The sequence below is a fragment of the Panonychus citri genome, unplaced genomic scaffold, assembly GCF_014898815.1.
Source record: "Panonychus citri isolate SS breed McGregor unplaced genomic scaffold, ASM1489881v1 Contig00092, whole genome shotgun sequence".
Classification (NCBI taxonomy): domain Eukaryota; kingdom Metazoa; phylum Arthropoda; class Arachnida; order Trombidiformes; family Tetranychidae; genus Panonychus; species Panonychus citri.
This window is the reverse complement of record NW_026515497.1, coordinates 1,263,531-1,291,281: the sequence shown is the minus strand read 5'-3', so window position 1 is coordinate 1,291,281 and position 27,751 is coordinate 1,263,531. Positions and strand designations below refer to the sequence as shown.

At 30.1% G+C, this 27,751-nt stretch overlaps 3 protein-coding genes and 4 long non-coding RNA genes across 24 annotated transcripts; 4 read left to right on the top strand and 3 right to left on the bottom strand.

Moving 5' to 3' along the window:
• Positions 1 to 970: 970 nt before the first annotated feature.
• Positions 971 to 3,293, top strand: LOC128387541 (putative RNA-binding protein Luc7-like 1). The gene is made up of 4 exons (XM_053346747.1): positions 971 to 1,803; positions 1,880 to 1,970; positions 2,067 to 2,330; positions 2,426 to 3,293. The coding sequence occupies exons 1-4, from the start codon at positions 1,114 to 1,116 to the stop codon at positions 2,629 to 2,631; spliced, it is 1,251 nt and encodes a 416-aa protein (XP_053202722.1). The 5' UTR covers positions 971 to 1,113; the 3' UTR covers positions 2,632 to 3,293.
• Positions 2,989 to 4,548, bottom strand: LOC128387544 (grpE protein homolog 1, mitochondrial-like). Its single transcript, XM_053346750.1, has 2 exons — positions 4,045 to 4,548; positions 2,989 to 3,948 (listed from the first exon to the last, which is right to left on the bottom strand). Exons 1-2 carry the CDS (start codon positions 4,416 to 4,418, stop codon positions 3,561 to 3,563), a joined length of 762 nt encoding a protein of 253 aa, XP_053202725.1. The 5' UTR covers positions 4,419 to 4,548; the 3' UTR covers positions 2,989 to 3,560.
• Positions 4,549 to 5,041: 493 nt separating this feature from the next.
• Positions 5,042 to 6,923, top strand: LOC128387545 (glutathione S-transferase omega-1-like). The gene is made up of 4 exons (XM_053346751.1): positions 5,042 to 5,665; positions 5,802 to 5,910; positions 5,983 to 6,329; positions 6,415 to 6,923. The coding sequence occupies exons 1-4, from the start codon at positions 5,629 to 5,631 to the stop codon at positions 6,654 to 6,656; spliced, it is 735 nt and encodes a 244-aa protein (XP_053202726.1). The 5' UTR covers positions 5,042 to 5,628; the 3' UTR covers positions 6,657 to 6,923.
• Positions 6,924 to 8,472: 1,549 nt separating this feature from the next.
• On the bottom strand, positions 8,473 to 9,059 carry LOC128387551 (uncharacterized). The gene is made up of 2 exons (XR_008325096.1): positions 8,880 to 9,059; positions 8,473 to 8,728 (listed from the first exon to the last, which is right to left on the bottom strand). It is a non-coding gene; the product is annotated as an uncharacterized LOC128387551 (long non-coding RNA).
• A 419-nt stretch (positions 9,060 to 9,478) lies between these two features.
• Positions 9,479 to 13,561, top strand: LOC128387550 (uncharacterized). The gene is made up of 4 exons (XR_008325095.1): positions 9,479 to 9,764; positions 9,873 to 11,485; positions 11,560 to 12,288; positions 12,439 to 13,561. It is a non-coding gene; the product is annotated as an uncharacterized LOC128387550 (long non-coding RNA).
• A 2,157-nt stretch (positions 13,562 to 15,718) lies between these two features.
• On the bottom strand, positions 15,719 to 21,418 carry LOC128387530 (uncharacterized). 12 transcript variants are annotated; one of them, XR_008325046.1, is made up of 7 exons: positions 21,114 to 21,375; positions 20,413 to 20,955; positions 18,497 to 19,738; positions 18,030 to 18,111; positions 17,518 to 17,713; positions 16,988 to 17,321; positions 15,719 to 16,902 (listed from the first exon to the last, which is right to left on the bottom strand). It is a non-coding gene; the product is annotated as an uncharacterized LOC128387530 (long non-coding RNA). The 12 variants fall into 12 exon arrangements; XR_008325047.1 differs by having other exon boundaries at positions 21,181 to 21,375; XR_008325048.1 differs by having other exon boundaries at positions 21,239 to 21,341.
• A 146-nt stretch (positions 21,419 to 21,564) lies between these two features.
• On the top strand, positions 21,565 to 26,335 carry LOC128387529 (uncharacterized). Of its 7 annotated transcripts, XR_008325043.1 has the most exons (7): positions 21,566 to 21,936; positions 22,065 to 22,254; positions 22,494 to 22,878; positions 23,079 to 23,449; positions 23,602 to 24,823; positions 24,922 to 24,969; positions 25,174 to 26,334. It is a non-coding gene; the product is annotated as an uncharacterized LOC128387529 (long non-coding RNA). The 7 variants fall into 7 exon arrangements; XR_008325042.1 differs by having other exon boundaries at positions 21,565 to 21,936; positions 22,065 to 22,297; positions 23,602 to 24,969; positions 25,174 to 26,335; XR_008325041.1 differs by having other exon boundaries at positions 21,565 to 21,936; positions 22,065 to 22,396; positions 23,602 to 24,969; positions 25,174 to 26,335.
• The last annotated feature ends 1,416 nt before the right edge of the window (positions 26,336 to 27,751 follow it).

Sequence of the window (27,751 nt, the reverse complement as noted above, 5' to 3'; positions counted from 1 at the left end):
GATTCTATTATATTAATTGTTTGATTGTTGGTCCAGAATTTGATCTCATCAATTAATTCATTTGATTTGATCACTGATTTGTAAAATTGTTGATAAGTAAAATGTTTCTCAACGAATGGTTGAAATTCCCATTGACCCATTTCATTGAAAAACGATTTGGTTTGGTTTAATTGTTCATCGGTAGTTCCTTGTAATTTACAATTTGTGTAGTTGGTAATTAAGTTAATATGATGATTAAGAAAATAGGTCCAGTTAATTGCGTACAAAAATTGGGTACAAATTGTTAAATCGGGAATCTCAATTGTCGATGGGAATGAGATTTCAATTGTTTCGAGGACTGGATATTTTAAGAACTCAGTTGTTATCGTTATTAATTGTATCGAACATGAAATTGCACATAAAAGGATAAAAAAATCATAGTAAGTTTTAAACATAATCAACCAATTAGTTGACAACAATTAGTATTTTCGCATTTCAACTCGACAATCAACCGAAAGTTTTTGACCAACTCATTTTGTCTATTTAATTTTTTACTCTTAATTCTCGTAATCCTCCAACTAATCAAATTCACTTCCATGCAAAAAATCAATTCCACGAATTCAACCTTATTAATTAACCTTATTTACTAATCATCCATTGGTAAGTAATTAGATTTGATAATTAAATCAATCAACAACAAAAAATTGTTTCCATTTTATTGATATTTCAATCAAGTTTCATTTTCTACGGGAAATTAATCACTACCGGCGATGAATTATTATCTATTACTATACATCTATTCTTGATTATTTGTCGGTTAAAAGAAAAATCGATCAACAATTAAATTTAATTACGATGATTAAATGATTAAAAGTAAATGGAAGTTGATTTTACCGGAATGGAGCTTTTTATATATCAACGGTCCCTCTGAGAAATTTTTTCTGGTTTTTGTGTGTAAATCTAATTGTTTTGATTTGTTTTTTTCTTTATCAATTAACTAATTGTCTTAAATTTATAGTAAATTTTTATCTAATACTTTTATTAACAGGTTAAGGATTAATCTGGTATCGAGTTGATTGTCTGGTTTAGTGTTTTTCCATTGATATTGAGAATTATTAAATTCTAGTTGAAGTCATGTCAGCGACTGAACAAATGAGAGCCATGTTAGATCAGCTAATGGGAACTGCTCGTGAAGGTGCTGAAGGTAAACGGAATAGATATCATTTTAGTGATCCAAGGGTGTGTAAAAGTTTCCTTTTATCCTGTTGTCCACATGATATTTTGGCCTCAACTCGTATGGATTTGGGTGAATGTCCGAAAGTACATGATCTCGCCTTGAGAGCTGATTATGAGAAAGCTTCTCTCAATAAAGATTTTGGTTATGAGGTTGACGCTTTGGATCATTTGCAAACCTTTGGTGCTGATGCTGATAGGAAGACAGAATTAGCAAAGAAAAGGCTTGCAGAGACCCAAGAGGAGCTTAGTGCTGAGGTTACGTCTAAATTGAACAAGGTTCATGAATTAGCTGAAGCTATTGGTAAAAAGTTGGCTGCTGCTGAAGCTTTAGGGGAAGAGGGTAATGTTGAAAAGTCTCTTGAATATATGGAAGAGGTGGAAAAATTAAAGAAAGAAAAACAATCCGCTGAGGTTGAATATCGTAATTCGATGCCTGCATCAAGTTATCAACAGCAGAAATTACGAGTTTGTGAGGTTTGCTCAGCCTACCTTGGAATTCATGACAATGATAGACGATTAGCTGATCATTTTGGAGGTAAATTGCATCTTGGTTTCATCACAATTAGAGAAAGATTAGAGGAATTAAAGGTGTGTGTCATTTTCTTGAATATTCTTTGTGATTTCAATCGATTAATTTTCTTTGTTTTCACTTATCTATTCACAGATCATTGTTGCAGAAAAAAGAGCCAAAGGTCTGCTACCTGATAGAAATGAGGAAATATCAAATGAAAGGAGGAATCGACATTCACATCGAGGTATTTTATTACTGGGAAATTTCCATTCTCATCAAATTCTAGTTGTTTTTTTTTGTCTAATTCTATTGTTCTTCTCTTTGTTTTCTTTATATTCAGGAAATGAAAGAGGCAACAGATACAATGATCGAAATGCTAATCGTAACCATGAACGATCTGGAGACCGAGCCAATAACCACAGAAGTAGAAATAATGAGTTAGAAAGAGATCGAGAACGAGGAGGTGATAGAGACCGTGGAGAAAGAACCGAAAGGCCTGAACGAACTGAAAGAACCGAAAGACCGAAAGAGCAGAAAGAGACCGAGATCGTGAAAGAGACAGAGAAAGAGAGCCACAAGTTAAACCAAGTAGAAGTAGATCAAGGTAAATACATCTACAAATCTAATTGATCGTAAACAGAGAAAAATATTTACTAATAATTAACCTTCTTTCCTTTTTCTCTCTTTCTGAATGATAAGATCAAGGGAACGTTATCGTCGTCGAAGTCGCTCAAGATCACGATCACCAAAAAATCGTCACAAATCTCGCTCTCGAGAGAGAAGACATGAAAGACCTGCAAGAGACTAAAACGGAAACAAAGAGAATTTGCAAAAGAGAAAAAGAAACAAATGGAAAACAAATCGAAAGCCAAGTCAAACAGTTTTTTTACCATTTTTCCAGTTAACCGGTATAACAATTGAGAGAATCTTAATGAGCGAAAATCACACCTTGTACATTTTATAAAGAAAAAATCGAGCGAAAAACAAATTCAAGAGACAAATTCACTCACCACCTAACAAGGTTCTACCTTTGGATGTCATCACAATGCCTTTTCTACAAAAACAGATCGAATTATATATTTGAATGGAATCGAATATCCTAATCATCTAGTGACCTTTTCGGTTGTTTTCGAATGGACAAAGTTAATTGGTCTTTCGCACTCAAAAATCGAGCGACATCTCCCTTGAGTTGATATTATTCACTCTCTCTCTCTCTCTCTCCAAGTTAAATCTTTTTCCACTCTCACCTTTTTTTCCTCTCTCTCTCTCTCTTTTTCATTCACCAATTCTAAATTATTATTACTATTATTATTATTACAACATAACATCCAATTTACAACCGATCAATTTGATCAATGAAAATGATGTTGTTACTGAACTTGAATGAAAAACAATTATGATTAACAGAGATAAAAAAAATTATATATATAAAGTCCAACGTTTCTAATCAATTGAAACAAATTTATGTACCATTAATTATCAAGTTTATCCTCTAAATTCAATCAACAAAACGTTGTAAACCTTTTGTTTTGATTTCAAACGATAATTAAATATCTAAATTCAATTATCCAGCATTTTATATAATCTTTTTTTTAAACTAATAATTTTGTAAGTGTTAATTGTTGACTTTTAGTTTTCTCCTTCAAGTTGTTTAGATTATTAACCAATTTTCACCATTGATTGTTAATTGTTGAGCTGAACATTGGTAATGACTCACATGGAATTGAATATAATTAATTAAGAGTAAAACAATTTCAAATTGACTTTATCCTCTTCGTTTTTGTTTCCTCATTTGGTTTCTCTCGCATGATGATTACAACAATTAACTCGTTAATTAACTCGATCTTGCTTTAACTACACCAACCATCGCAGGTCTAATTGTCCTATCATGAAGTTTATATCCTATCTGAGTAACAATGGCGACGGTTCCTGGTTCCTTGGATAAATCATCGGCTTCAAACATTGCATGATGTTCATTGGGATCAAATTTAACACCAATTGGATTAATTTGATTTAAACCATGTCGACGGAAAACTGATTGTAATTGATTCTCCGTCATCTCAACTCCTTTAAATAGTGATTTTAAATGTTCGTCTTTTAATTTATCACTTGGAACACTTTTAATTGCTGCTTGAAGGACATCGGCAACTTCCAGAAGATCTTTACAAAAACCTTGAATCCCGAAGATTTTGGCCTCATCCACTTGTCGTCTCATTCTTATCCTGTGATTAAGATAAAAGAAAAACATGATAATTAGAATATAGATTCTTAATGAGTAGAGGAGAAGAATTAATTTCTAAATTCTAAAATGACCTTACCTTGTATTTTCAGCTTCGGCAAGAGCTCGTTTATATTTATCATCGATCTCTTTAACCTTTTCTGTTAAACCTTCAATCTCTTTTCTCAAATCATTTTCTATTTTGACAAATTCTTCCGGAGATAATGATGATGGAGATGATGGTGAATCAGTTGATGATGAATTTGATGAGAAAGACGATGTTTGATTTAAATTGTCTTGATTAATTTCCTCTAAAGTTGGTGTTCTCACCGTTTCTCTTTTACCATCAGCATCAGTAACCAAACGCCTTGTTAATGGTGTAGACAATAATCTGCTCCAAAACGATTGATTTTGACGAGAAATTCTAATAGCACTGGTTAGTGAGGGTGTTACCCGAGTAATAGAATGAAACATGATAATTAATTATCTAAAAATCACCGAAAAAAATACACTAATTAAACTGCGAAGACAATTAGAGTTGAACAAAAAAAGAGAAGAAAAAAAAACAAACCAAAAAATTGAGAATCTACAAGCTGATAGAAACCACGTGTTCTTTATAGAGAAATCCTTATGAATCGATTGCATCATTTTCTTTGTTTGTTTAATTGTTTTTCTTCATTTAATTGTTTTAATTAGTTTTTCTATTTCGGGTTAATCATTAATTTAGTGTCTTTGTCAGTTTTGGTTCACTTTGGTTGAAGGTTAACCTTAAATTCAACTTGTTGGAGATTCAAATGAATCATTTTTTGCTTTTCGCTTTTAGTTTCACTTGATTTTGTTTTGTTCTCGTTGATTAATTTCAACTAATTGTTGTTAATTATGGTTTAGTTCAATTCTCTCAATGATTGTCATTCCTGGTTAATTGTTTAATCTTAATTGTCAGTTGTTAAAGGTGAGATATTAAGATTTGATCAACTGGTTTCGGCGTTTGTTGTTGTTATTGTTTCTCATTTGTTTACATTTTTTTTTTGCTAATTGTTTTCATTTATTATTTTTATTATTTTTATTTATCTTTTAGATTCAGTTAATTAATTTTCAAGGTTAATCATGGATTCATTTTGGTTTTGCTTCTGAATATAAATCGTTAAATTTACCAATAGATGTTCACAAATTGAATGTTGGTCATTATCGTTTAATAATCCAAATAGATTGATACTCCATTTAAACTGAACAATTTTCTATGGATTAACTAATCACTTGGAATTACTTTCAACTAATCACAATCAAGATTAATCTCTTAATCACCTGTCAAATGATCTCAAAAACCCTGAACAATTGCAACTCCATTTAAAATATTGATCCTGTTGATTTGAATCAATCGAGAGATACAAATATACAAATGATTCCAAGTACAACATTTGAAACGCTTTTCCCAATCACAAGTTATCGTAACAATTTAATCATAATCTATGATTAACTTAAATCAATGCACCTAAATGATAATCAAAAATGTGAGTTCAAATTTGAAGCAAAAAATGATCACCATGGAAACAGCTGATTAACAAGTTAACAAGAAACGTAACCAATTCAATTGAATTGAGTTAACTGTTGCTGTCTCACCAATTTAACTTTAAATTGTCATCACTCATCATAACCACAATCAACTAATCAACCATTTTACACAATGGGCTTAGAAGTGTTTGCTGATTATCATGATAAAGGTAAATAATAGTAACTTCAATTCAAGATAAATTGATTCCCATTTACATGACCTATTTACACAATTCTAACAATCAAATTATTCCTACAAACTAATTGTATCTCTAATTTTGTTTTTCTAAACATTGATTCCAACAGATAGTACCGGTCATCCCTCTGTCGATATGTCCAATCTGACCATCTATGGTAGTATTATATGTCCATTTGTGAGACGAGTCCTTCTTGTATTGGCTGAAAAAAAGATTCCGTGAGTTTAACTACACTGAATCACCTTAATTGTTATCTAATCTTATCAATCTATTTAAATATCCACACACAGATACAACTTCATTGGAATTGATTTGATCAACAAACCTCAATGGTATCTTGACATGTACCCAGCGGGCAAAGTGCCTTACCTTAAGCAGGGAGATAAAACTTTACCTGAATCAATGGTAATTGCTAATTACCTCGATTCAATTTATCCACCCACACTCCACCCAGTTGATCCTTATGAGAAGGCAAAAGGTTCATTGTTAATCGATGAAATAACCTCACCCTTATTTACACCAATTCGATGTCTAAAAGATTCTAGTTTATCCATTGAAGAGAAAAACAAATCAATCACTGAGATGTTCACCAAATTAGAATCAATCTTTTCCAATATTGGAACCAAATTCTTACAAGGTAATTGTTAACTTCCATCAGCAATCAGCTAACAATCTCTATGTCATTGTAACATTTTCTTTCTTTCTTTTTTCTTTACATTCAGGTAATGAAAAACCTTTATTTTCTGATTACATGGTTTGGCCATTCCTGGAAATGACCATTCCAATTTCATCCTGGTTTTCCCATCCAACAATCAACGGTGTTGATTCAGTTTGCTCAGCTTATCCATCGACTGGAAGTTACATGAAAAACATGATGCAAGATGCAATTGTCCAGAAAGTGTCTCCATCCTATGACACCTTCACAGCGTATTACGATAAATATTATCGACCAAAAACCGATTAATTATCGCTCTAATTACTTACGATCACGAAATTTACCTCATCTCTTTGTTATAATCTCCACACCCTTGGAATTAAAACTTTCTGATTTTCTTTGATGAACTAACACTGATTGAGAAAATTGAGTAGTTTTGATAATCTTCCCAATTCCCAATTTCAAATGATTTTAACAATTGATCAAATCTCTTCAATCTAATTGCTCTTAACCATTAAACTAATCGTGTATCGCCTCAATTAACCAACACAATTAAACTCTTACTTTTAATATACACAGATTAATATTGAAACTTCCAGGTGAAAAATAAAATTCGAGAAAAAAAAGCTTAGAACTTTATTAAATCGAATTTTTTTCTCGTTCTTTTTTGATAAAATCGTTTTTCTTTTCCTTTTTTTTATATCATCTTCTCATCTTCTCATGATCTTAATGATTCCATCATGATGAAAGATAATTTAAATACCTGGTTGAGCGAATCAAATATTAAAATGATCATTAATCATCACAGATAAATGATTAACTCTTGATGATTTCCACTCTCTCTCTCTCATTAAATTGTTACATCATTTGAAATCTTTTCAAATTAATCCTCATCTTAATCATTATAAAAGTTACTTCGATTGTCTAATCGAGCTGAATGTTCACATCAATGATGATAAAGAAGAAGATGAAGAGTTGGATCATAATGATAATAGAGCTTCAGTCAAAAATCGATAAAAAAGTTGTAGGACTTTTTATCTCGAGTTTGTACCTTTCGAGTTCGTAACTTTTTCGGCTCTTGGGCATTTATAATGAAGATAATTTTTTCATTTCTATCATCTTGAATATGGAAGGATGAGGATAAGGATGAGAGAGAGAGAGAGAGAGAGAGAGAGAGAGAGAGAGAGAGAGAGAGAGAGAGAGAGAGAGAGAGAGAGAGATGTTCAGAGAAGGAAGATGAACAAAAAGATCTTTTCGATGAAGATTATTCTCTTTTTCGATTTTTTCTTCTTTTCTACTTGAAGTGGCTACTCTTTCTCTCTCTCTCTCTCTCCTTCTCCCTCATCATCTTCATCTTCATCTGATACTAAAGTGATTCCATTGCTTTCAGCTCAATATTTTCATTCACTTAAATTCAACTTATCTTTTTCTGCTCCAAGGAAATCCCATCTAAATGGGCTTTCATCGTCGTCCTTTTTTCATCTTCATCATCTTTTCATCATCATCAGTAGACAAAAGTATCAGGGAGACAGATACAACTAGAAGATGATGATTATGATACAATTGGATCGATAATCAGATTGAAAATTATCCAAGCAAATATAAGAATTGAGAATATTAGAAAACAAAATCAATTCCACCAGAAGAACAGAGAATATTATATCTCTTCATTTTTTTATTCTCATAACAAGAAAAAAAGAATTTTTTTGTTCTTTTCTTTCTTGTTCTGATTCTGAATTTGAAAAATTCTTATTCTATTACCATGAAATTTTTTTTCTTTTTCAAATTCCTTGTAACCAAAATGCTGATTTTCCTCCATTCTGATTTCGATTCTTTGGTTCTACCTTTAGTAGAAGCACAATAATCTAATAAATTTCATGATAGAATTTTGTGATTTTCTATTGATTTCTTAAATTCTCATTAAAATAGTTTCCATTGATTTATCAAAAATTATTTAATCATTGAATTAAAATTAAATTAAAATCGAGACTAAAAAGTTTCCTTTAACTCTGAAAACTCACTGATAAGTTAATCATAACCATTGATATACTGACTAATGTAAGATCTAAATATTCACCAATTAAATTGATTCTCTTTCATTAGTAATTTACAAATGAAACTACAATTAGTTAATTGCAATCCAACTTTATTACACCTATCCCCGAGCTTAATGCTTTATACATTTCCATTGGACTCAGTCCAATCACCCTGAGGCACTGAACTAATCGCCCAGTTTACATGAATTTTCTCAATACAATTTAAATCAGTGATTGAATAATTCGGTGTCTTCATTGGCTTGTCCTTCATTTGTTGGATGAGTCTAATGGTGACAATCCTTTTGTTTAGTTTTTGTTTGTTTGTTTGGTTCCTTTCTTTTTTTTCTTTATTTTTTTCTTTTTTAAATATAAGACTTTTCAATATTAGAATTTAAATATTGTAATTTTAAATCAGAATTTTTTTCAATCAAGCTATTTTAATTCATGGGAAGAAATAGAGAGAGAAAATTAGTAAGATGTATTATGTGATACTAACCTTAGATGAGAGGTTGTTGTAGTTATTACGACGCAATAAGAGTCTCAGTTTTAAGAGTAACGAGAAAACAACTAAAGTAACTGTCGAACTGTCATAATATTGGTGTCAATTTGATCATTGGAATAAGATAAACAATAATAACACAAAATTAAATTTGGTAAGATCCTAGTTAATGGTTGGAGGCGGAGCCAATGCTTATTCAACACACTTATCGATAGTGTCCGTCAGCTTAAATAGGCAAATTTGGATGAATTTTGGGTTGCTTGTGTGTCCGTTTGATTGTCTCAGGCCCTCCGGGCCTTCCTATTTCGATTTTGACCCTTTTAATGAAGACCTAACCTAATTTAAACAAACATAGGAATAAGTGTGACGAATAGCCGTTAGCTCCACCTCCAACCATTAACTAAGATCTTACCTTAAATTTTTAATTAACAGGTAAAGTTAATTAAATTAAAATTCATCAGGAGCGAAAAAAGTTAAACCTCTTTCGACTCCCATCGAACTTCAAAGTTTCTATCAAGACCAAGAGATGGCGCTGCTAACCCGCAAAAATTTTTCTTTTATCAATTTGTTTTCTTAATTTAATCTTAATTGTTTTCGGATTAATTATCATTATTTTTTTCTTTTAATTGTTAATTTAAATCACCCACAAGCTCCAGGTTGTTGACTTGACTCTACTTCGCTACTTACTACATTACCTGAAATCGATTCTTTGTCTCCGTTAATTGGTAGATTTTGGTTAAAATGGTTTCCCTATGTGAGTATTTTTCTGTATTGATCTTGAACATTTTAATTTCTTTTTGATTATTTGGGTTGATGGAAAACTTTAATTACCTGGTAATGTAATGGAAATATTTGAAAACTAAATTCTATTGAGAATAACGGGTAAGCTGATTGTATCTTCTTCTCATAAGAATCTTTTCTAATCTTGGCTTTATTTTTTTCTCTTCTCTCATGAGCTTTTATTTTCTATTCTTTTTTGTTTCTCTTTAGCTTCTTTTCTTATTCCAACATTCTCATCAAAATTGGTTATATTTACCATGATGATCTATGGTTATCATCATACCATCACTAACTAAGGTTCACTAATCATCAATTAAGGTGTCTCCTTGTTAAAAACAATAGTAGGAGGTGAAAGTGGAAAAGGACAAACACATAAAATCCTTGGACCAGTTCAATGAATCTCAAGAATCTTTAACTAGAAACGTATTAACTTATATCCATAAGGATCACCTTCTAAGATTTACTTTCTCTTTTTTTTCTCTTCCTTTTATTAATCTTTCTCTATTCTCATCTTAGACACTAACCTTTTCTCGCTTTCTCTCCAGTCTCTCTCCTTTCACCTCTTTCATCTCATCATCATCATCATCATTATTTCCATCATTATCTTCACCATTATAACAGTTATTATCCACCCAAACATGGTACTCTCTCTCTCTATCTATCTATCTCCCTTTCACACCATCATCATCATTTAAAGGTCACCTTATATCAAAAGCCTCTAAATTGTGTGTCCTTCTCATCAACTAAACCAGCAATTCCTCATTTTCTTTGTTTCATCTTCTGTGGTTGGCTCATTTTCGTGAACAAGATTTAACCAAAAAGGAGAGAGACTCAATTTAATGAGCTTGTCATTGTCAAGTGATATATTTCAACTTCATCATCATCTTCATCCTCAAATAATTGTCACAAGGAAATTGAGAACGAGACAAAATCCATGGATGAGGGAGAGAGGATAAAGCAAAAGAAAACAGCAAACAACAGCAAAAAAAAGCACAATACTAATCACAATCAACTGATTGTCAACTTTAATACCCAAACATCATCATCATGACAATTAAAGTATAACCCCAGACACTATCACTTGAAAAAAAAGTCCAACATCAACTCTCAACATGAACACTTTCAACACTAAACATAATCATCATCATCATGATTATGTCAACTAATTTATCACCCTCACTCGACATCGTTAATACCTTGGCTTGAATCAACGTTCCTATGATCGTTAATTAAACGACAATCAACTCCAAACTGATTGAAGGATAATTTTGAAACTTTTTCCTCTTCTTCAATTCTCTTGGTGATCAATTGAAATGATCTCAATCTCCAGTTAATAATGACGATATTTCTGAGGATTATCAGTTATCAGATGGAAAAGAAAATATCTTAAAGTGAAATAATTGTTTTCTCATGATGATGATGGAGATGAATATCATCCAATTTAATTTTCTTAGCAAAATTGACTCAAAAAAAAGAGCGAACCAGATAAAGTCAACTTTAATTAACTAATTAACTAACTCGCTTTGAGTGTGTTTATATCAATGGAAAACGAAGCAGAAAAAAAAGCGAAACAAATCTTAGTGAATTTTTTTTTCGCTGCTGAGAAAAAAAAACTTTTTCTTGCTTATCTGAACTTGGAATCAAAGTTACAACAATTTAGCTACAATTGAGTTTATTAACTGAAACATAAGAGGAAATGTTTAACAAGTTGAATTTGATGATAATTGTTTGGAATCATTTACTCTAAAGAAGTTAACAATTAACTAACTAATGAGATATTTTCCCGGGAATAAGAAAACAAACACAAAGACAAAGAAAATAATGTAAGTATCAATAGAAGAAACTTATTAATGATTCTAAATTTAGAATAATTATTTTCTTTTCCTTCTTTATAAAGAAAATTAAATTGCAAATCAATTGATTGTGATGATATGATGCAACTCGATTAATTAAACTGTTGGATAACTTGTTAATTGCTCCCATTTAATTTGATAATCAACTTGGATCATGAAACATTTTGATTATCTTCAAGTTATATTAACTTTTACTGATGATTTCAAGTTTTACTTTCATTGGTTACGATTAAGGATGAGGATGAATCCAAGTTCTGCCATCATCAACATCCAGGATGAAATAATGGTTGTGTAATTTTTTATACTCTAGTTTAGTCTAGAGAGTTACAGTTGATTGTAACTGGTTAAGCCGATTTAAACAACATCCTCATCAATAAAGTCTCATCCTCATCATCATCATCATCTTTACTTTCATCTCTCCATTTAAAACCTGTTTCTATTAAATTTCAATCTTCATCTTGATCTGCATCCTCATCATTACCATTGTTTCCTATTCAACTAAATGCCTGTAAATTCAAGAGCTGGTAAAGATGATAAGAAAAGGATGAAGATGAAAATCCTTTACTAATATAAGTTGAACAAACCAACTCGAAGATGATAATGATGATGAAGATGAAGATGAAGATGATAATGATAATAATAAAAGCTTGTCTTGCATTTTTCATCAAAGTGAACTAAAGATGATTATTCAAGTATCTATTAAGATAAAGGTTAAGGATGAGGATGAAGATGAAGACCTGGATGATACAGTTGAAATGTATTAACAACAATAGGTAATAGTAAAAAAAATCAATGTAAATCAATTGATGAGGATAAAGAAAAACCCAAAGAAAAATAATATCAATGTATTGATTTGGTTTCTTTTGGTTCAATCATTTTCATCATCATCTAACTTTTCATCTTTTTTTCGTAATTTTTTCTAGTTAATCCAATGTCTAATATCCTGATGATGTCGATGATTAATTCAACGAGGATCAAAGTGTTAAAACAAAGTATCGGCAAGATGAAGATTCAGCAGAAAAAAAATGATGAGGAAGATAAAAGATGAATTCATCTAACAAAGTATAACAATGTAAAGGGATGGAAAAGATGAAACTTTATACCAGAGAGAGAGAGAGAGAGAGAGAGATGAAAGATTTCCTGTCCATAGAAAGAAGATGATAATGATGATAAGAAAGAGACTGATGGAAGATATTGTATTTTCTATGAATTCTTTCACCTGATTGATTCAATGTTATTCAATGTATCATCCGCATCTTCATCCTCATCACAATGAGTAGAAACACTTGAGATGAAGTAACTATTGTTACCTTCCGGTTGAGAAGGTAAAAAGGAGGAAGATAAGACTAGAGAGAGGAAGATGATGATGATGATGTACAAATTTAACGGTGATCAGTTTCCGGTGAATCATTGTGATTGTAAGATAATCACAAGGCAAAGATTATCAGATTATCACCGTTTTCATCATCAGAACATGATGATAACTTGAGGAATAGTGAAAAAGATGAAGATTGAAACCTAGAAAATTAGGCGAAGAAAAAAAATCAAAGATAATTATCTTCTTGATGATGAAGATCCATCCTGATGATACTTCCTCTTCCTTCATGATAACAGGAAATAGTAACAGTGAATCTTGAGGTTTCCATGATCAATAATGAGCCTGTTACAGGAACCATTATAATCATGAAGCTATGATATGATTATGGTGTTTTTTTTTGTTCCGATTGTTGATTCATGGTGATAATACTCAGAGTGTGAATATCTGAGCCAATGAATCATGATTCATGATGTTTCATGATGTCTATGGGAAAATGAAGGATGAAAATTGATGTAAATAATGATGATACAATTTCAATGTAATCAATAAGTTACTTTTGATGTTCATACCTTTGATATTTATGCTATTAAACATGATGATTATAAATCCTATTGATCATCATGATAAGATGATGAAAAATGATTCGTTTTGTTGAACAAACTGAATTAAAATGAACGGAAATAAGAAAATTTTTTGACTTTGATTAATTTTGTTCAATCAAATGAGAAATCATTGATTCCTTAAATTCAGATTTAACTGATAAAACAAACAATTATCATCATAATGATTTGGATAAACTTTTACTTGATGATTAATTGATTCTGATCATGGATCAGTTGATAGATTTGCGAATTATCAGAAAAAGGAATCAGTGGAATTAATTTTCATCATTTTCCATTGTTTTCCAGCATTAATGTGATTCCATGATAATTATTACATATCATGTTTACATGGAAAAATGTATAATAATCATGATTCAGATTTAGAATTGAATTGATATATTTGAATGGAAAAAGTTCTGAACTAATATTTACTTTCTTTTCCAGTGGTTCCATTGTTTTCAGAACTGAATATCAAATAATAACAATAATGATAATTTGCTCATGGAAACATAATCATCATGATTTATTTCAAATGATGATGATGATAACTGTAATCATCATGGAACGATCAGAAATGAGAGAGAAAAAAAAAGTTCAGTATCAATAAGAACTTTTTTTTTCGAACTTCAATTGTAAAATATAATGGGAATCGAAGGGAAGTTTTTTTCTCAGGGTGGGAGTGGGTGAGGCTCCATGATATTAATGAGGTTGACTAAACACATATCATGACATGAGATCTTGATGATGGTGTTCAGTTGAAACTGAATGGATGACAGGAGAAGGGGAAAAGTTTTTTTCTCTTTCTCTTTTTTTTTCTTTCTTTCTTTTGTCTATCAATAATTTTTTTTACTCTATCATCTTTATCTTCATCTCGATCATCATTATCATCCTTGTTATTCCATTGAAATGGAATAAGAGAGATACAGAGATATTGGAAGATAACTGAACAATTCTGTAAGAAACTGTTCACTTCTCATGGAAACATATTCTTTCATCCATATATAACTTCATCTTCAATCCACTCAAGTTTTTTCACCCAATTTTGTGTAGAAAAGTATCAAGATGATACAGATGATGATGACGATGATGAAGATAAAAAGATGATGATAACAGGGAAAATTGTAAGAGGAAAATCATTTTTCTGTGAACAAAAAATATTCATTTCAAGGATATTATTATTATCTTATCTGGGAGTGATTCCCTGTTATTGTTTACTCCAATTCATTTCAACTGAATATCAGTTTATTTGAATGACAAGATATTTAGATTTACTTTCATCATCATCATCAGATCTTCATCATCTTCCGAGCAATTTTTTTTCTCTCCAGATATTTTCCTCATTGAAAGAGTTTATGTGATCATCATCGTAGTTTTTTTAGAAAATGAAAAAAAAACGATGATGAGAATCAGAATTTATCTTCTGTCATCTTCTTTCATTTCTCTCTCTCTCTCTCTCTCTCTCTCTCTCTAGTACAATGAGAGTTCACTTGACATCTCACCCGATCCTTATTTGTATTTTATGTACATATGAATATGTGAATATAACATGTAGACATTAAATATGATTTTGATGAGGATCAAGATGATAATATGGATCATCATCTCTTTGTTGATCATCTTTATTTTTCTCTTCATTGAATTTACTTCTCTCTCTCTCTCCCATTCTCTTGCAAGTTCATTGATGTGATATCTTTTTCCCATTGATGTGATGTTATGAAAATGATGATCCTCTTCAATGAAGATATGAATTACAATCATGATCATCAAGATAAGGATAAAGATGTGAATTAAATGGTTCACTAATCATGATGGACTTTAATTATTGGGTAGAGACTCGAGCGCGTGACACGAGCTTTGTTCAATCTAACAATTAAACTGAATCGACATTTATTGAGGTATAAATTATATCCCCAAATTCATGGCGGCGGGGTGAGGATTGTGAGTGAATAATAGAAAGAAAGAAGAGAGAGAGAGAGAGAGAGAGAGAGAGAGAGAGAGAGAGAGAGAGAGAGAGAGTCTATTGTAATAACATTGAACAATATAAGATGTCAATTTATTTATCTTTTGACATACTAATCCCTCCTTTGGAAAGATTAAGATCAAGATGATTATTAATATGATGATGATTGAGATTAGATGAAAAAAATGATCACACCAATGGACAAGTGATGATAGATTCATATCTTTTTGTTTGGTTGTTGATTAACTTTAACATAGATCATGTTGATGATTCTGATGATCAATGATGATAATCAATTGTACAGTTAACATTTTCAATGGATGACTGATAAATCAGATTTATTATCACAATAATCATCATAACAATTTCATTTAATTGTTATTATCACCATTATGTTCATCATTCAATATCATTTACGATTTGGTTATTGATTTTTTAATCAACTAATCATAATTATCGTATCAAATATTTCATCTAATCAAATTGTTGTTTGATTTAGATGGGATTTTTGTCTCGATTACCTTTGGGAGGTTGAACAATTTAACTTGCAATATATTTATCCAGAGGATGAGGATGAGGATAGAGAGAGAGAGAGAGAGAGAGAGAGATAAAGGCAAATGTCAACCACAGAAAAGGTTGAGAGGACACATAAAGAGGGCATTATTATGACAATGATGACTTTGAGAAAGGAGGATAAAGCAGAAGAGAGGAAGAAGATGATGATGAGAATGATGATGAGTCTATGATAAAGATGATGAGCGTAAAATTGGATGAGTGAAACTTTGTATACATATTATTGAATGGTCTTTGTTATCGATGCTAAAATCATCAGGAAAGGAAAAGTTAAACTTCACCTCGATCAAGGTCAAGACTCTAAGGACCAAAAATACACATAAAATAATGTACATTCAAAAAAGTTTAACGATGATGATGACGAGAGAGAGACAGAGAGAGAGAGAGAGAGATGAGGAGATGAGGAGAATGCAGAATCTCCTTCCACCCTCTTCTTTATCTTCTTTTTCTCCTCCTCCTCCTCTTCATCATCAGTCGTGGTGGTGGTGGTAGTTATCTTACACCTCTTTGTCATCTTCGTTCCATCCTCATCTCTTTTTTTGCCAAAAAACGTAAAAAAATAATAATAAAAAAAGAGAAAGAAAGTTGTTTATGGTTGATTCTTTTTCTCTCCCTCTTTCTGGATGATGATGATTCTGATGTTTGTTTCCTCATCTTTTACGTCTTCCAAACAAAATGGAGATGACAAGTTATGATAAATATAATGAACCTAAGAAGGCGAAGGAAGATGATGAAGAAAAAAGAGATTTCCTCTCATTTTTTTCTTCTTCTTCTTCTCTATTTTCTTATTCTGAACAATCTTCTTGTTCTTTGGGTTCCTGTTGTTGTTGTTGATTTGATTCCATGGAATATGAACAATATTTCTCTTCTTATTCATCCATTTTTTTCTTCTCTTTCCATCCTCTTTGTAATTCTTTTGCATCTCATCTTTATCCTGAATGAATGTCATAGAAGTGAGAGAGAGAGAGAGAGAGAGAGAGACTGAGGATAAAATCTCTAATAATAATTCACCAAAGTACCTAGGAGGAGTCCATTCAATTTCTTTGATTCTTTTCCATCCTCTTGATTTAGAAAAATTCACAATTCGAATCAAAAACAGTTGACTTTTCTTCACTTGTCTTCCATCATCGTCACATTACATGGAACCTTCTCCATCCTCATCCAATATCATCTTCCAATGATGTTTACATTATTATATATAAGTCTCACTATTTGGTCTTGTTGGAAATTTCCAATTTCTTTTACAATATTATATTGTTATTATTATGAATCATCTGGATTCTCAAAAATCATATCACCACCTTAGATATTAACAGGGAAAATTATATTATACATTTGTTGTTGTTGTTGAACCTGAAGAGAGAGATGAAGAAAAATTGAAAAATGTATTACATGAAACAATAAAAGATGAAGAGAAGAAAAAAAAATAAATGAAAATAATCATCGTAATATAAATAACATTACGTAGGAGAAAAGGAAAAATAATCAAAGTAAACAAAACAAATTTCAATGCAAATGAATTCACTGAGTTTCACCAAGTTCAACTTACAGAATCAAATTTACAATATTAACAGTTTACTCTTGGCGTTGATTGTTGTTATTGTAACAATATTTGCATTTAGACATGACAACCACATACAGTGAGAAAGATGAGTGATCATCATCATCCAAAAGCTTCATCCTAATCATAATCATCGCCATCTATTCAATGGAATCAAGTCTTCTCATTCACAGTTTTATATAATCTAAGGGAGAGATTAATAGTTATTAGTTAATCAACAGAATATAAAAAAAAAGTTAAAGAAATTAAATTTAGACAAATGGTAATAATTCTGGAGGGAAAAAAAGTTCATATTGATAATCGTAACACGTTTGCAATTGTTGATGTTCAATTGTCAACAATTTAAATTCAGTATTAGTGTTGTTGTTACGTGTTAATAGTCAATTGATTGTTAGACAAATTATGTGCGGTTAATTAACTAAAATAATCAAATGGTTAGTATACTGATAGTAGAGAGAAAAAACAAAGAGGAAAAAGTAAACAGAAATTAATGTGATTACCTTTACATGTGATGAGAAAGCGCTGATTGTTTACAAGAGATGGCGTTAAGATCTTGAATGAGAAATGATTGATTTTTTACTCCTTTTTCATGATAATGAAAAAAATGATGATCATCATCGTATGAATATATTAACAGAACTGATTGTTGAGCATTCTCAATGAATTAGATGTAAATGAACCATATGCAAAGTAATATTAATTTTTTTCTCTTCTTCCATTTTAATATATAACATTTATAACAAAAGAGTGGAAAATGTTATGATATTAAAAATGTTTTCTTTTCATCTTCTCTCCTTTTTTCATGTAATCATCATGGTGATGATTATCATTATTTTGCATATTTGATCATAAACATTATTCATTGAAGGAAAATCTTATGATTTTTCAGATGAAAGATGAAACTTTCAAATATCTTCATCAATGGATCTAATTTTTCGATGATAATAAGAGATAAACTTGAACTAACAATTAAATTGGTTTTCCAATGATGGTCGGTTAATTGATCATCACAATTATCCAATTCAATAGTAAATATTCAATCCAATGTTTAAACGACTCATATAATTATATGACCAAATTATCAGGGTTTTCACCATCATGATAATCATAGTGTGAATAATAAGACTATTCCTTTGTATCTTTCATGAATCTTCAAGTACAGTTTTCCTTTTTTATCTGTTGTTATTGTTGTTCCAACCATGTTGTTGTTGTAGGAATAATAATAAATCACCAAATGACCAAGTTGACCAGCAATTAAGTTGACCTGTTAAGGATAATAGTGGTAGTAAGATAATAATACAAAGAATGTTAATCTAAGAAGAGAAAAAGAGAGAAGATAAAGAAGCAAATTAAATGAATGAAACTGTTGAAAATAATAGTAGGCAAAGAGGGTGAAGATGAGAGAGAGAGAGAGAGAGAGAGAGAGAGAGAGAGAGTGTGTGTAAGAAGTTAAATGATATATAAAAAAAGTGTAAGATTATTTGGATAACCTGATAACCAATGTGATTCGTGGGCTTTTTTTATTCCATCATGATGAACAGTTAGATAACAGGGAGGAAGAGGAAAAAAAGAGATAAACTCGTATCAACAACAGAACCAATAATCAATCTTCCCTATTCTATGGCGAAGTTTTTTTCTCTTCTCTTTTGAAAGGTCTTTCGAACTTGTCAGACTGTCTCTTACCAAGAGAATCAAATATACACATAATACTTATGCTTATATGTAAAGTGTAATCAATAATCGATTATATTAGTTGTGTGTGTGTGTGATGTTGATTTCCAATTGCTTTAGTAGACCTTTGGTTCTGATCGATTGTAAAAGATGATGATAAAAGTGTAATATCCTCTTTCCATGTTGATGTTTTTTAGAGGGAAAAAAAGACCAGGAATTTGTGATGAATATTTAGTCAATAAGAGAGCAAGAGAGAGAAAGAGAGAGGAAATCCAGTAATAGGAGATTGAGAAGACAACAGGAAGATATCATGATAATGGTGATGATACTCTAAGGTAAAGAACCAAGAATCAGGTTGAAATATTAGTTCTTTATTATTCTCGAGTTTTTTTTCTTCTTTTTCTCCTTATTATTTGTGTGTCGGTCGTTTAATAGATTGGGGAAGTTAAATTTCTTATTCCAATTTTCTTCTTTGTGTGTGTTTTTCCTGTTCCATGTTCCACGTAAATTACGCTCATTTATCCATTAGCTTTACTGTCTAAGAATAATGAAGAAAAAGAAAAAATATATTATAAGAATTTCTCAGAATTTCTCTTCCTTCTACCTTAGATCTTTCTTTCTCCATATAAATGTCTTTGTATTTCGATTTTAAAGTTTTGGTTACCAAAGACGAGTAATATGTTTGGTAGGAGAAAGAAAAAAGGTTAGAAGATTAAGTTGATTTGATTGGAAGTGAATTTTTCATGTAAAATGTTTCGACGAAAAAAATGATAATAATGATGATGATGGTGAAATATCATCATGATATTACTATTCAGATGAATAAATGGGAGTGAGAGAGAGAGAGAAGGCTGTATTAACATGGTAGAATTGTGGAACTGCTGTTGTATCTTTTGATGATGATGAGGAGGAGGAGAAGAGAAGAGAAGATGAAATTGAATGTCAGAAGGATTTTCATCCTACTTTTGTTATTATTCATGGGAGGATGAGAAAGGAGAGAGAGAGAGAGAGAGAGAGTAACCAAAGAGATATGTAAACAACCGTGAAGATGAAATGAGAAGATGGAATCGAGCGAGTGAACGAATGAAACTATGAAGTTCCAAAGATTGAAAGGTTTCTATTTTTTGGCTTTACCTTTTTTTCACTTTCTTTTCTCTGTCTACTTTATCTTCTTCTTTTTCTTCTTCATTTTCAGGAGAAATATATACTTACCATGTCTTCTCTATCATCATCATGATACACGCATAAGTTTCAATTTCGCTGTGTAACCAATAGCACCAATTTCTTTGTATTCATTTTCGTCATTGGAACAACCGATTTCCAATGAATCTTTTTCTTTTCTTTTCTCTTTTTTCTATTCCTTATTCGTTTTCGTCTTCTCTTTTTTTTCCTTTTTCTTACTCTTCTTTTCTCCACTACCAAGAATTGAATTGGGTTAACAGTCAAGGGAACTAAAGTTTGACAATTGTTCCTTGAATCTTTTGAGTAATATGCTTCTCATGGTGTAATATATATCCTTATGTGAATGAATCTGTGTATCCATGAGTATATATGAATATAAGTATATACACCGAAATGTATAATCAACTATCCAGGGTTTTGGTAGGAAATATTATCACACAAGCAGCAGAGAATAGGAGAGAGAGAGAGAGCAACTCTCCAGATCTGATGGATAAGCTGGCAAAGGAGAAATAAACTTTTCACTATTTTCGAACAAGAAAATCCATCATAAAGACTTTTATATATAAATAATATCTGTAAATGAGAGAGAAAGAATAAAATTCAATAAGTATCATCACCAATGGAAAACAGAATGTTAGTATAAAAAAAGGCCTAAAGACAAAAGAATTGGAGAAGAAAAAAAATAGAAGAAAATGAAAAAGAGAACATAAATAAAAGAGAATAATTTTCACCCAATTCACGTATTTTGATGACAATTTATTACCAAGGAGAGAGAGAGAGAGAGAGAAACTCACTAACACAAGAGAAAAACTGAAGTAATTAAATTAACACAGAGAAAAAAATCAAAAACAATTACATGATGTTAATGATACTTGAGATGATAAAAATTCACAAATATAGTAACTTGAAAAAAGTAAACAAAGAATCAGAAAAATTGATTAACTGAAAAGTTAACAATTAATTCATGAAAGTTTTAACTGTAAATCAGAGGATTGTAAATCACAAGATGAAAACTAAATTGGAAGAAAATAAAATCAATTAGAAAAGAAAAGTAATTTAATTTAATTAGATTAGAAAACAATTAAACTCAATGAGAATTTATTTCCAAATCAAATTATCTGTGAAAATAGATCAATCAATTTGTGGGCTATTCTCACTCACCCCTTTTCCTTTTCAAACAAATTCAATTGTTGATTAATCTAAAATTTATTTCTAATTTAATTTGATCGTTTTAATCCTTATATTTATTTTCTTTAAACAGTTAATTGTTTCATGTTCTTCTCTAGTTAATGATTGATTCTACTGAGCTAATGAAAAAATTAAACTAATGACCATTTGGTTGATTAACTCTTGTTTTCTGGACAATCAGTGTTTCCCCAAATACGTTTCTGTCTATTAACTTGATTGTTATTAACCCTTATCATCTTTAATTGATTAATCCTGATGAACGAGATGAAGAAGATGATTATCTAAATGATAAGATTAAAAGAATATGGACCATGAGTGACAATTAATCGGTTAATTAACATTAATTGTTCCACTGGAGTAGAAATGGTAAGTAGACTTGTTAGGCTTTTCTCCTTTTCTATCATATGATTGAGTAAATTTACTTTCGCTTATTATTATTACATATAAGTGATATTCTTACTGTTTACTAATAATTTTCTTCTATTCTTCTTTAGATTTAACAACAATTTACTGATTATTAAAACCAACTGATGATGAATAAAGAGGAGGAAAAAAAACTGTAGGTGTTTTCATTTTGTGGAGAGAAACATTTTCCTCATAAACATTAATACAAACTAGTTAACGAGTTATTATTATTATCGTTGTTGATTCAATACATTTCATTGATGGAGAAAGAAACAAAAAGTAAATTATGATTGATTGTGTTTGATTAATGATGGATATTCATGTATGTATATCTAAAAGCAGTTACACATCAATGTAATTCTTAATTGTTGAAACCCAATTCTAACAACACCAAAAACAAGTAAACCCTACATTAGTTAAGGTTAACAATTAACATAAGTTTACAATCAATTTGAGTCTTGTATTCAATTTGTAATTTACTTTTCTCTCTCTCTCTCTCTCTCTCTTTCTTTAACCAGATAATATCATTAACTATATGGATACCTAACATTAAATGTCGTGTTCAAATTGTCCACAATCACCCAAGGGAAATTGATTACAATCAACTTACTTTCGTTACAAGGAGAGTTACATAATAATATGTTTATCTATCAATGGATTTACTATTTATATAATTGTTGGTCAATGGATGAGAAAGATTAATTGTTGACTTGATACAATTAATTAACTACCTTGTAAATGCAACTAATCAAAATTTCCAATGAGAAAACTGAATCAGTTTCATTGATTTCGTTAGTTTAGTTTCTCTCTCTCTCTCTGAATTTAATTCTGAGTTGTGAGTATTCAAGTTAATGGATATGTTTATACATATATTTTGATTTACAAGTGAATATATTAATTCTGGTGAGTTGTTGATGATCTTGGATAATTCAGTTAACTAAATTACATGTTTATATGTGTTGATGAGTCTTTTATCGTTGAAAGATAACATTACATTTATTATACATGTTTTTCTCAATGATAATCATCATCATCATCTTCATCATCATGGTGATAATAATTTAATTCAACCTATTTATTTAAACTACTATTACATTACACAGGATTGTTTATCTTCATCTTTCTGTCTATTTAATGGTCATGGTACATTGGAAGATACCGGATGTTGTTATTGAGCATTTAGTGGATTTTTAAACATGGTAACATCAATTTCCTGTCATCATTAAGTAATAATCACTATCAAGGTGGGATTTATGTAAGAAACGATTGAAACATGAAGATTGTAATGGAATCCATATAATCAAGTTAATCATCTTTTCAAGTTATTATCATCATTATTTGTTATTATTACAATAAGTTAAATAAGAATCGATCAGATTGACCTACTCAATCTCACTCACTTATCCAATGGAGTCGATTGATGATGATAATCTAATATTAAAAAGGATCGAAAATGTAAAAGAAAAACAAAATTGTAAGTATATCAATTGTCAGCTTAGACTTTCATTTCCAATTGGTTTTTATGGTTAAATGTTCTTGTAATCATTGCCTTTTATACAATGAATCCAATTCTGATCATTATTTTTCTCATCATCATCATCGACATCATGGTCATCAATACAATAGGAAGACAACAAGCAAACAGGAAGAAACTTTAATAGGACTATGTTACCCTAATCCATTTGTATCATCATCATCTTCATCATCACCATCATCATTATCACGAGAATGAGAAACTAAAATCAAGTAAAAGCATTGGAAAAGAATCAAAGAAACCGTTATAATGGTTAACCTGCATCCGAATCAAGAATCGTAATGTACAGAAAGAGAGACAAGAAAAATGTTCCATAAAATGTCAAAGAAAAAAAGTCGAAATGATGATGATCATCATAAGCATCATCAATGATCATCTATGGGAAAAAATTGTCTTAAAAGTAAACAATTGATCGTGGTGACCAGTTATCTCTCTCTCTCTCATTCACTTTCCGTTGTTATTAAATTGCTCCAAGGGTAAAACTGATATATTATGTTGAAACCTGTCAAATCAAATCATCTGATTTATATTATGTTATACATCACATAATTTACAAAGAATCAAAGGAAAAGAGGAGGAAAATCAAATCAAAATCAGATGAAAAGCTAAGGATGTTGGTTGTGGGTGGATGGTTATGGTGATGATGATGATAATCCATTAATACAATCAACTGATGAAGATGATATGTCCAACCTGATCTTTTATATTCATCAAACTATCAAATGGATTTTCGTGCCTGTACATTACCGATGATCATCATCAGGATCATAACTCTTGCCCAATCATTATTATTGTTACAATTTACAGGGAATAGTTAATTGGCAAAATTGAAGTAAAAAGATGAATCAAAGTAACATCACATTTTCCTGTTCTCTCTCCCTGATTATTGGATCAACAATCAACAATCAAATCACGCAACAGATTTTACTTTGCATATGATGATAATGATGATGGAGATGAGGATGAAAAATGATACTTATCATCATGGAGAAAAAAAAGTTATTAACAAGTTTCTCTCTCTCTCTCCCTCTCTCATTTAATGTATTAATATCAAAGGAGGAGCAAAGTGATAATGATGATGATGATTAAGAGCAAGGAGGAGGATAAATTAACAACAAAAAAAAACGTTGAATTGATGATAACTGCTCAATGTAAATTTACTTAATACATTAATTTAGTGTATTAATATTTACTTAACTATAATTATCATGATCAATAGTAACTTATACTGATGAAGGATAATGATGATAATCGTTGTATCATCAATTTTGTTGATTCCTGTTAATCAACAAAACTTATATTCACCTTATCAAGGTAACATTTTAATGATTCAATTAATGTCTATCCAAACCCTTGAACCCTTTTTCTTACCTTAACTGTTACCATTGTGAAAGTTATTATTTACTCACCAGAATTAAATTATCTTGTTAACAATTTAAATGATCCACCATTATAACAAGGTAATCAATATAATAATCATCCTCATCATCATCATCATAATCATCATTATCTATTCCTATTTTTTTATATTCTCATTTGCATCTTGTTGAGATTTTTTTTTCTCTCTCTCTCTCTCTCTCTCTCTCTTACAATCTATTAATTCTCAACACTTAATCATCTTAATTTTGATATAATCTAATATATAACTTTTTTTCTATTATTAGAATCAACCTGGAAAATCAACAATCTATTAATTTTCTGGCAAAAAAATCGGAAAAAATGTTAACTTGACAATATCAAGTATCGATAACAATATATTACCCCGGAGGCGATTAATTTTGTTATCCTTTTATTGTTTATCTTATTATTTACTTGGACTGTGATTCCTGATAAATAAAACATATTCATCATGATCCAAGTTACAGGATTTATCTCCACAGATCGTCACATTGCAGGGAAAAAGATGATGATGAGGATAACTTATCATTCTCATCATCATCTACATTAACTAAATAGTAACAAGTATATTTGATTTACTTTTTTGATACCAAAATGAAAGACAATCTTGTATTACAATCAGTGTGATTGTTGAATAATGTTTTATATCATTGAAGAAGTAAAAACAAAGATAAAAACAACAAGTTGAACAAGAATTATCATCATGATGATAATCATCATGGATTCTGAATGAAAATCAACAGTAAATCATCATCATCATCATCAACAACAACAACAAACTGGGGACAAGTAACATTATCGCCTGCGGCTACTTGATAGGCCAAATCTAAATGCAAAAGGATGATAAAGGAAGATGATGATGAAGATGATAAAATGTCTCTGATATATTTATATGGATTCCTCATAATTTTACTCCCTTTTTAAATGATTAAAGTGCCTGGGGCGATGATGATACATGTACTTTTTGTTAAATGGTAAATGCAACTACTATCAACATGACAGAGTAAATATAATGTCAACAAAGATGTTGATTGTGATACATTTTCTGATGAGTAAACAAAATGCGATTTCATTTGAATAGAAATCAAATCATCTGAATGATTATCATCATCATTTGTTGTCAAAAAAACAACATTAAACTCATTGAATGATAATGGAAACATCATCATGTTCATGATCACCATGATATTATCATGAAAAATTGTTGAATCTCATGAGGAATGAAAATTTGGAAACAATCAACTTTGTTTTTCCTTTCCATCCAAAGTGATAATAAACAAATGATAACATCAACTTATCTTGATTATTATGTTGATCGTTTTGGATAAATCAACAATAACAATCAAGGAATAAAATTAATTTAATAACAATGAAAACCACTGAGAAAAGATGAAAAAAATTGTACAAATAAAATCATCACCAACTGAGAGTTAAATTGATGTTAGCAAAGGAAAATCTCACTCCCTGTCTTCATCTTCATCTTTAGCATTATCATGATGATGATGATCATCATCATCTTCTTCATCTTCTTGTAATTGGAAAAAGATTCAAATGGTTAAAACCAATCGTTTTTATGGTTAACTGAATCGGATTAGGAATAAACAAAAATGAAAAGGATTCTCATGAAATCTCATGAGAGAATCGGATAGAAAATGAGATGAAAATAATTCTCTTTTCGTTTTTTTCCTCTTCCTCATCATCTTCCACCAAGAATACATCATCATCATCATCATCATTATCATCATCGATTTGTTTATTATCATGATGATAATGATTATTAATAACATGAGATATAAAATGAAGGCTTGTTAGTGTTCATTGTTATTGAAATTTTGTTTTTTCCTCTCGTATGGGTAACATGCCCTGAGGAAAAATAATATTAACCAGTTTTTTTTTCTGGTTGACATCATTTCTTTATTATCATCATGATTATTTTATTAAATATAATGATGATGATGATATTATCAAATGAAATGTCTTAAACAATAAATAACAACAATAATCATAATGATTAGGAACGAAAAATGTTCAACTAATCAAATATTATCTCTGAAAATTGAGCTACAATCAAATGTTAACAATTGAAGGAAAGGGTTAGATTGTTAATCATTTAAATTGTTGTGGCTTAATTGTTTATCTTCATCAGCATCTCCCGTAGGCAAATGATGAAAGGATGAGGAGGAAAAGAGTTAAGAAGATGAAATATTATCATTAACATGGAAGATGAAAGATGATGATGATGATATTTAATCTTCTTATACTTTTCATCTTCATCATTGATAAACTATCTTTCTAAAGGTAAACAAACATTGGGGAATTGATTTTAATTGTAAATAGTAAATTATGATTACTAATCATGATATTTGATTACGATTTTAAATCAACAATTTATAGATTGTCATCAACTTGGATGATAATATTTACTTTAGTGAGCAAATATTTTGATTATATTTACATTTGATTTCAATTGATTTTCACTTTTTTTTATTATTAATTATCTTTTCTAATCTTTATCATGATTAAATTTGATTCAGTTTCCATCATATGGTTAATCTTAATCAGCAATTTTTTGATTGTTAACATGAATTAATATCATTTGATTTTCTATTAATCGTAACTAAATAGTAAATCATATTAACTTTGCTTTCTGATTTTATGAATCCAAAGACCCATGAATTTAATTTGGTTACTGTTCAACTTGATTACAATTAGATCACAATCAACAAAGTTTACTGAATTAACGAGTCAATGACTAAGTTAATCATTAACTTTTTTTTCATTGTCTGAATGATATGATTAGATTATCATTAGAAATGATTTAATTGTAACTTTTTTTTCAAAATT

Excerpts from the sequence above, each read along its gene's own strand:
- LOC128387541 (XM_053346747.1), top strand. The coding sequence starts at position 1,114 with ATGTCAGCGACTGAACAAATGAGAGCCATGTTAGATCAGCTAATGGGA. Across the intron at positions 1,971-2,066 it reads GAATCGACATTCACATCGAG|GAAATGAAAGAGGCAACAGA; the intron begins GTATTTTATTAC and ends CTTTATATTCAG. Across the intron at positions 2,331-2,425 it reads CCAAGTAGAAGTAGATCAAG|ATCAAGGGAACGTTATCGTC; the intron begins GTAAATACATCT and ends CTGAATGATAAG.
- LOC128387544 (XM_053346750.1), bottom strand. The coding sequence starts at position 4,418 with ATGTTTCATTCTATTACTCGGGTAACACCCTCACTAACCAGTGCTATT. Across the intron at positions 3,949-4,044 it reads GCCGAAGCTGAAAATACAAG|GATAAGAATGAGACGACAAG; the intron begins GTAAGGTCATTT and ends TCTTAATCACAG.
- LOC128387545 (XM_053346751.1), top strand. The coding sequence starts at position 5,629 with ATGGGCTTAGAAGTGTTTGCTGATTATCATGATAAAG. Across the intron at positions 5,666-5,801 it reads TGCTGATTATCATGATAAAG|ATAGTACCGGTCATCCCTCT; the intron begins GTAAATAATAGT and ends TGATTCCAACAG. Across the intron at positions 5,911-5,982 it reads TTGGCTGAAAAAAAGATTCC|ATACAACTTCATTGGAATTG; the intron begins GTGAGTTTAACT and ends ATCCACACACAG.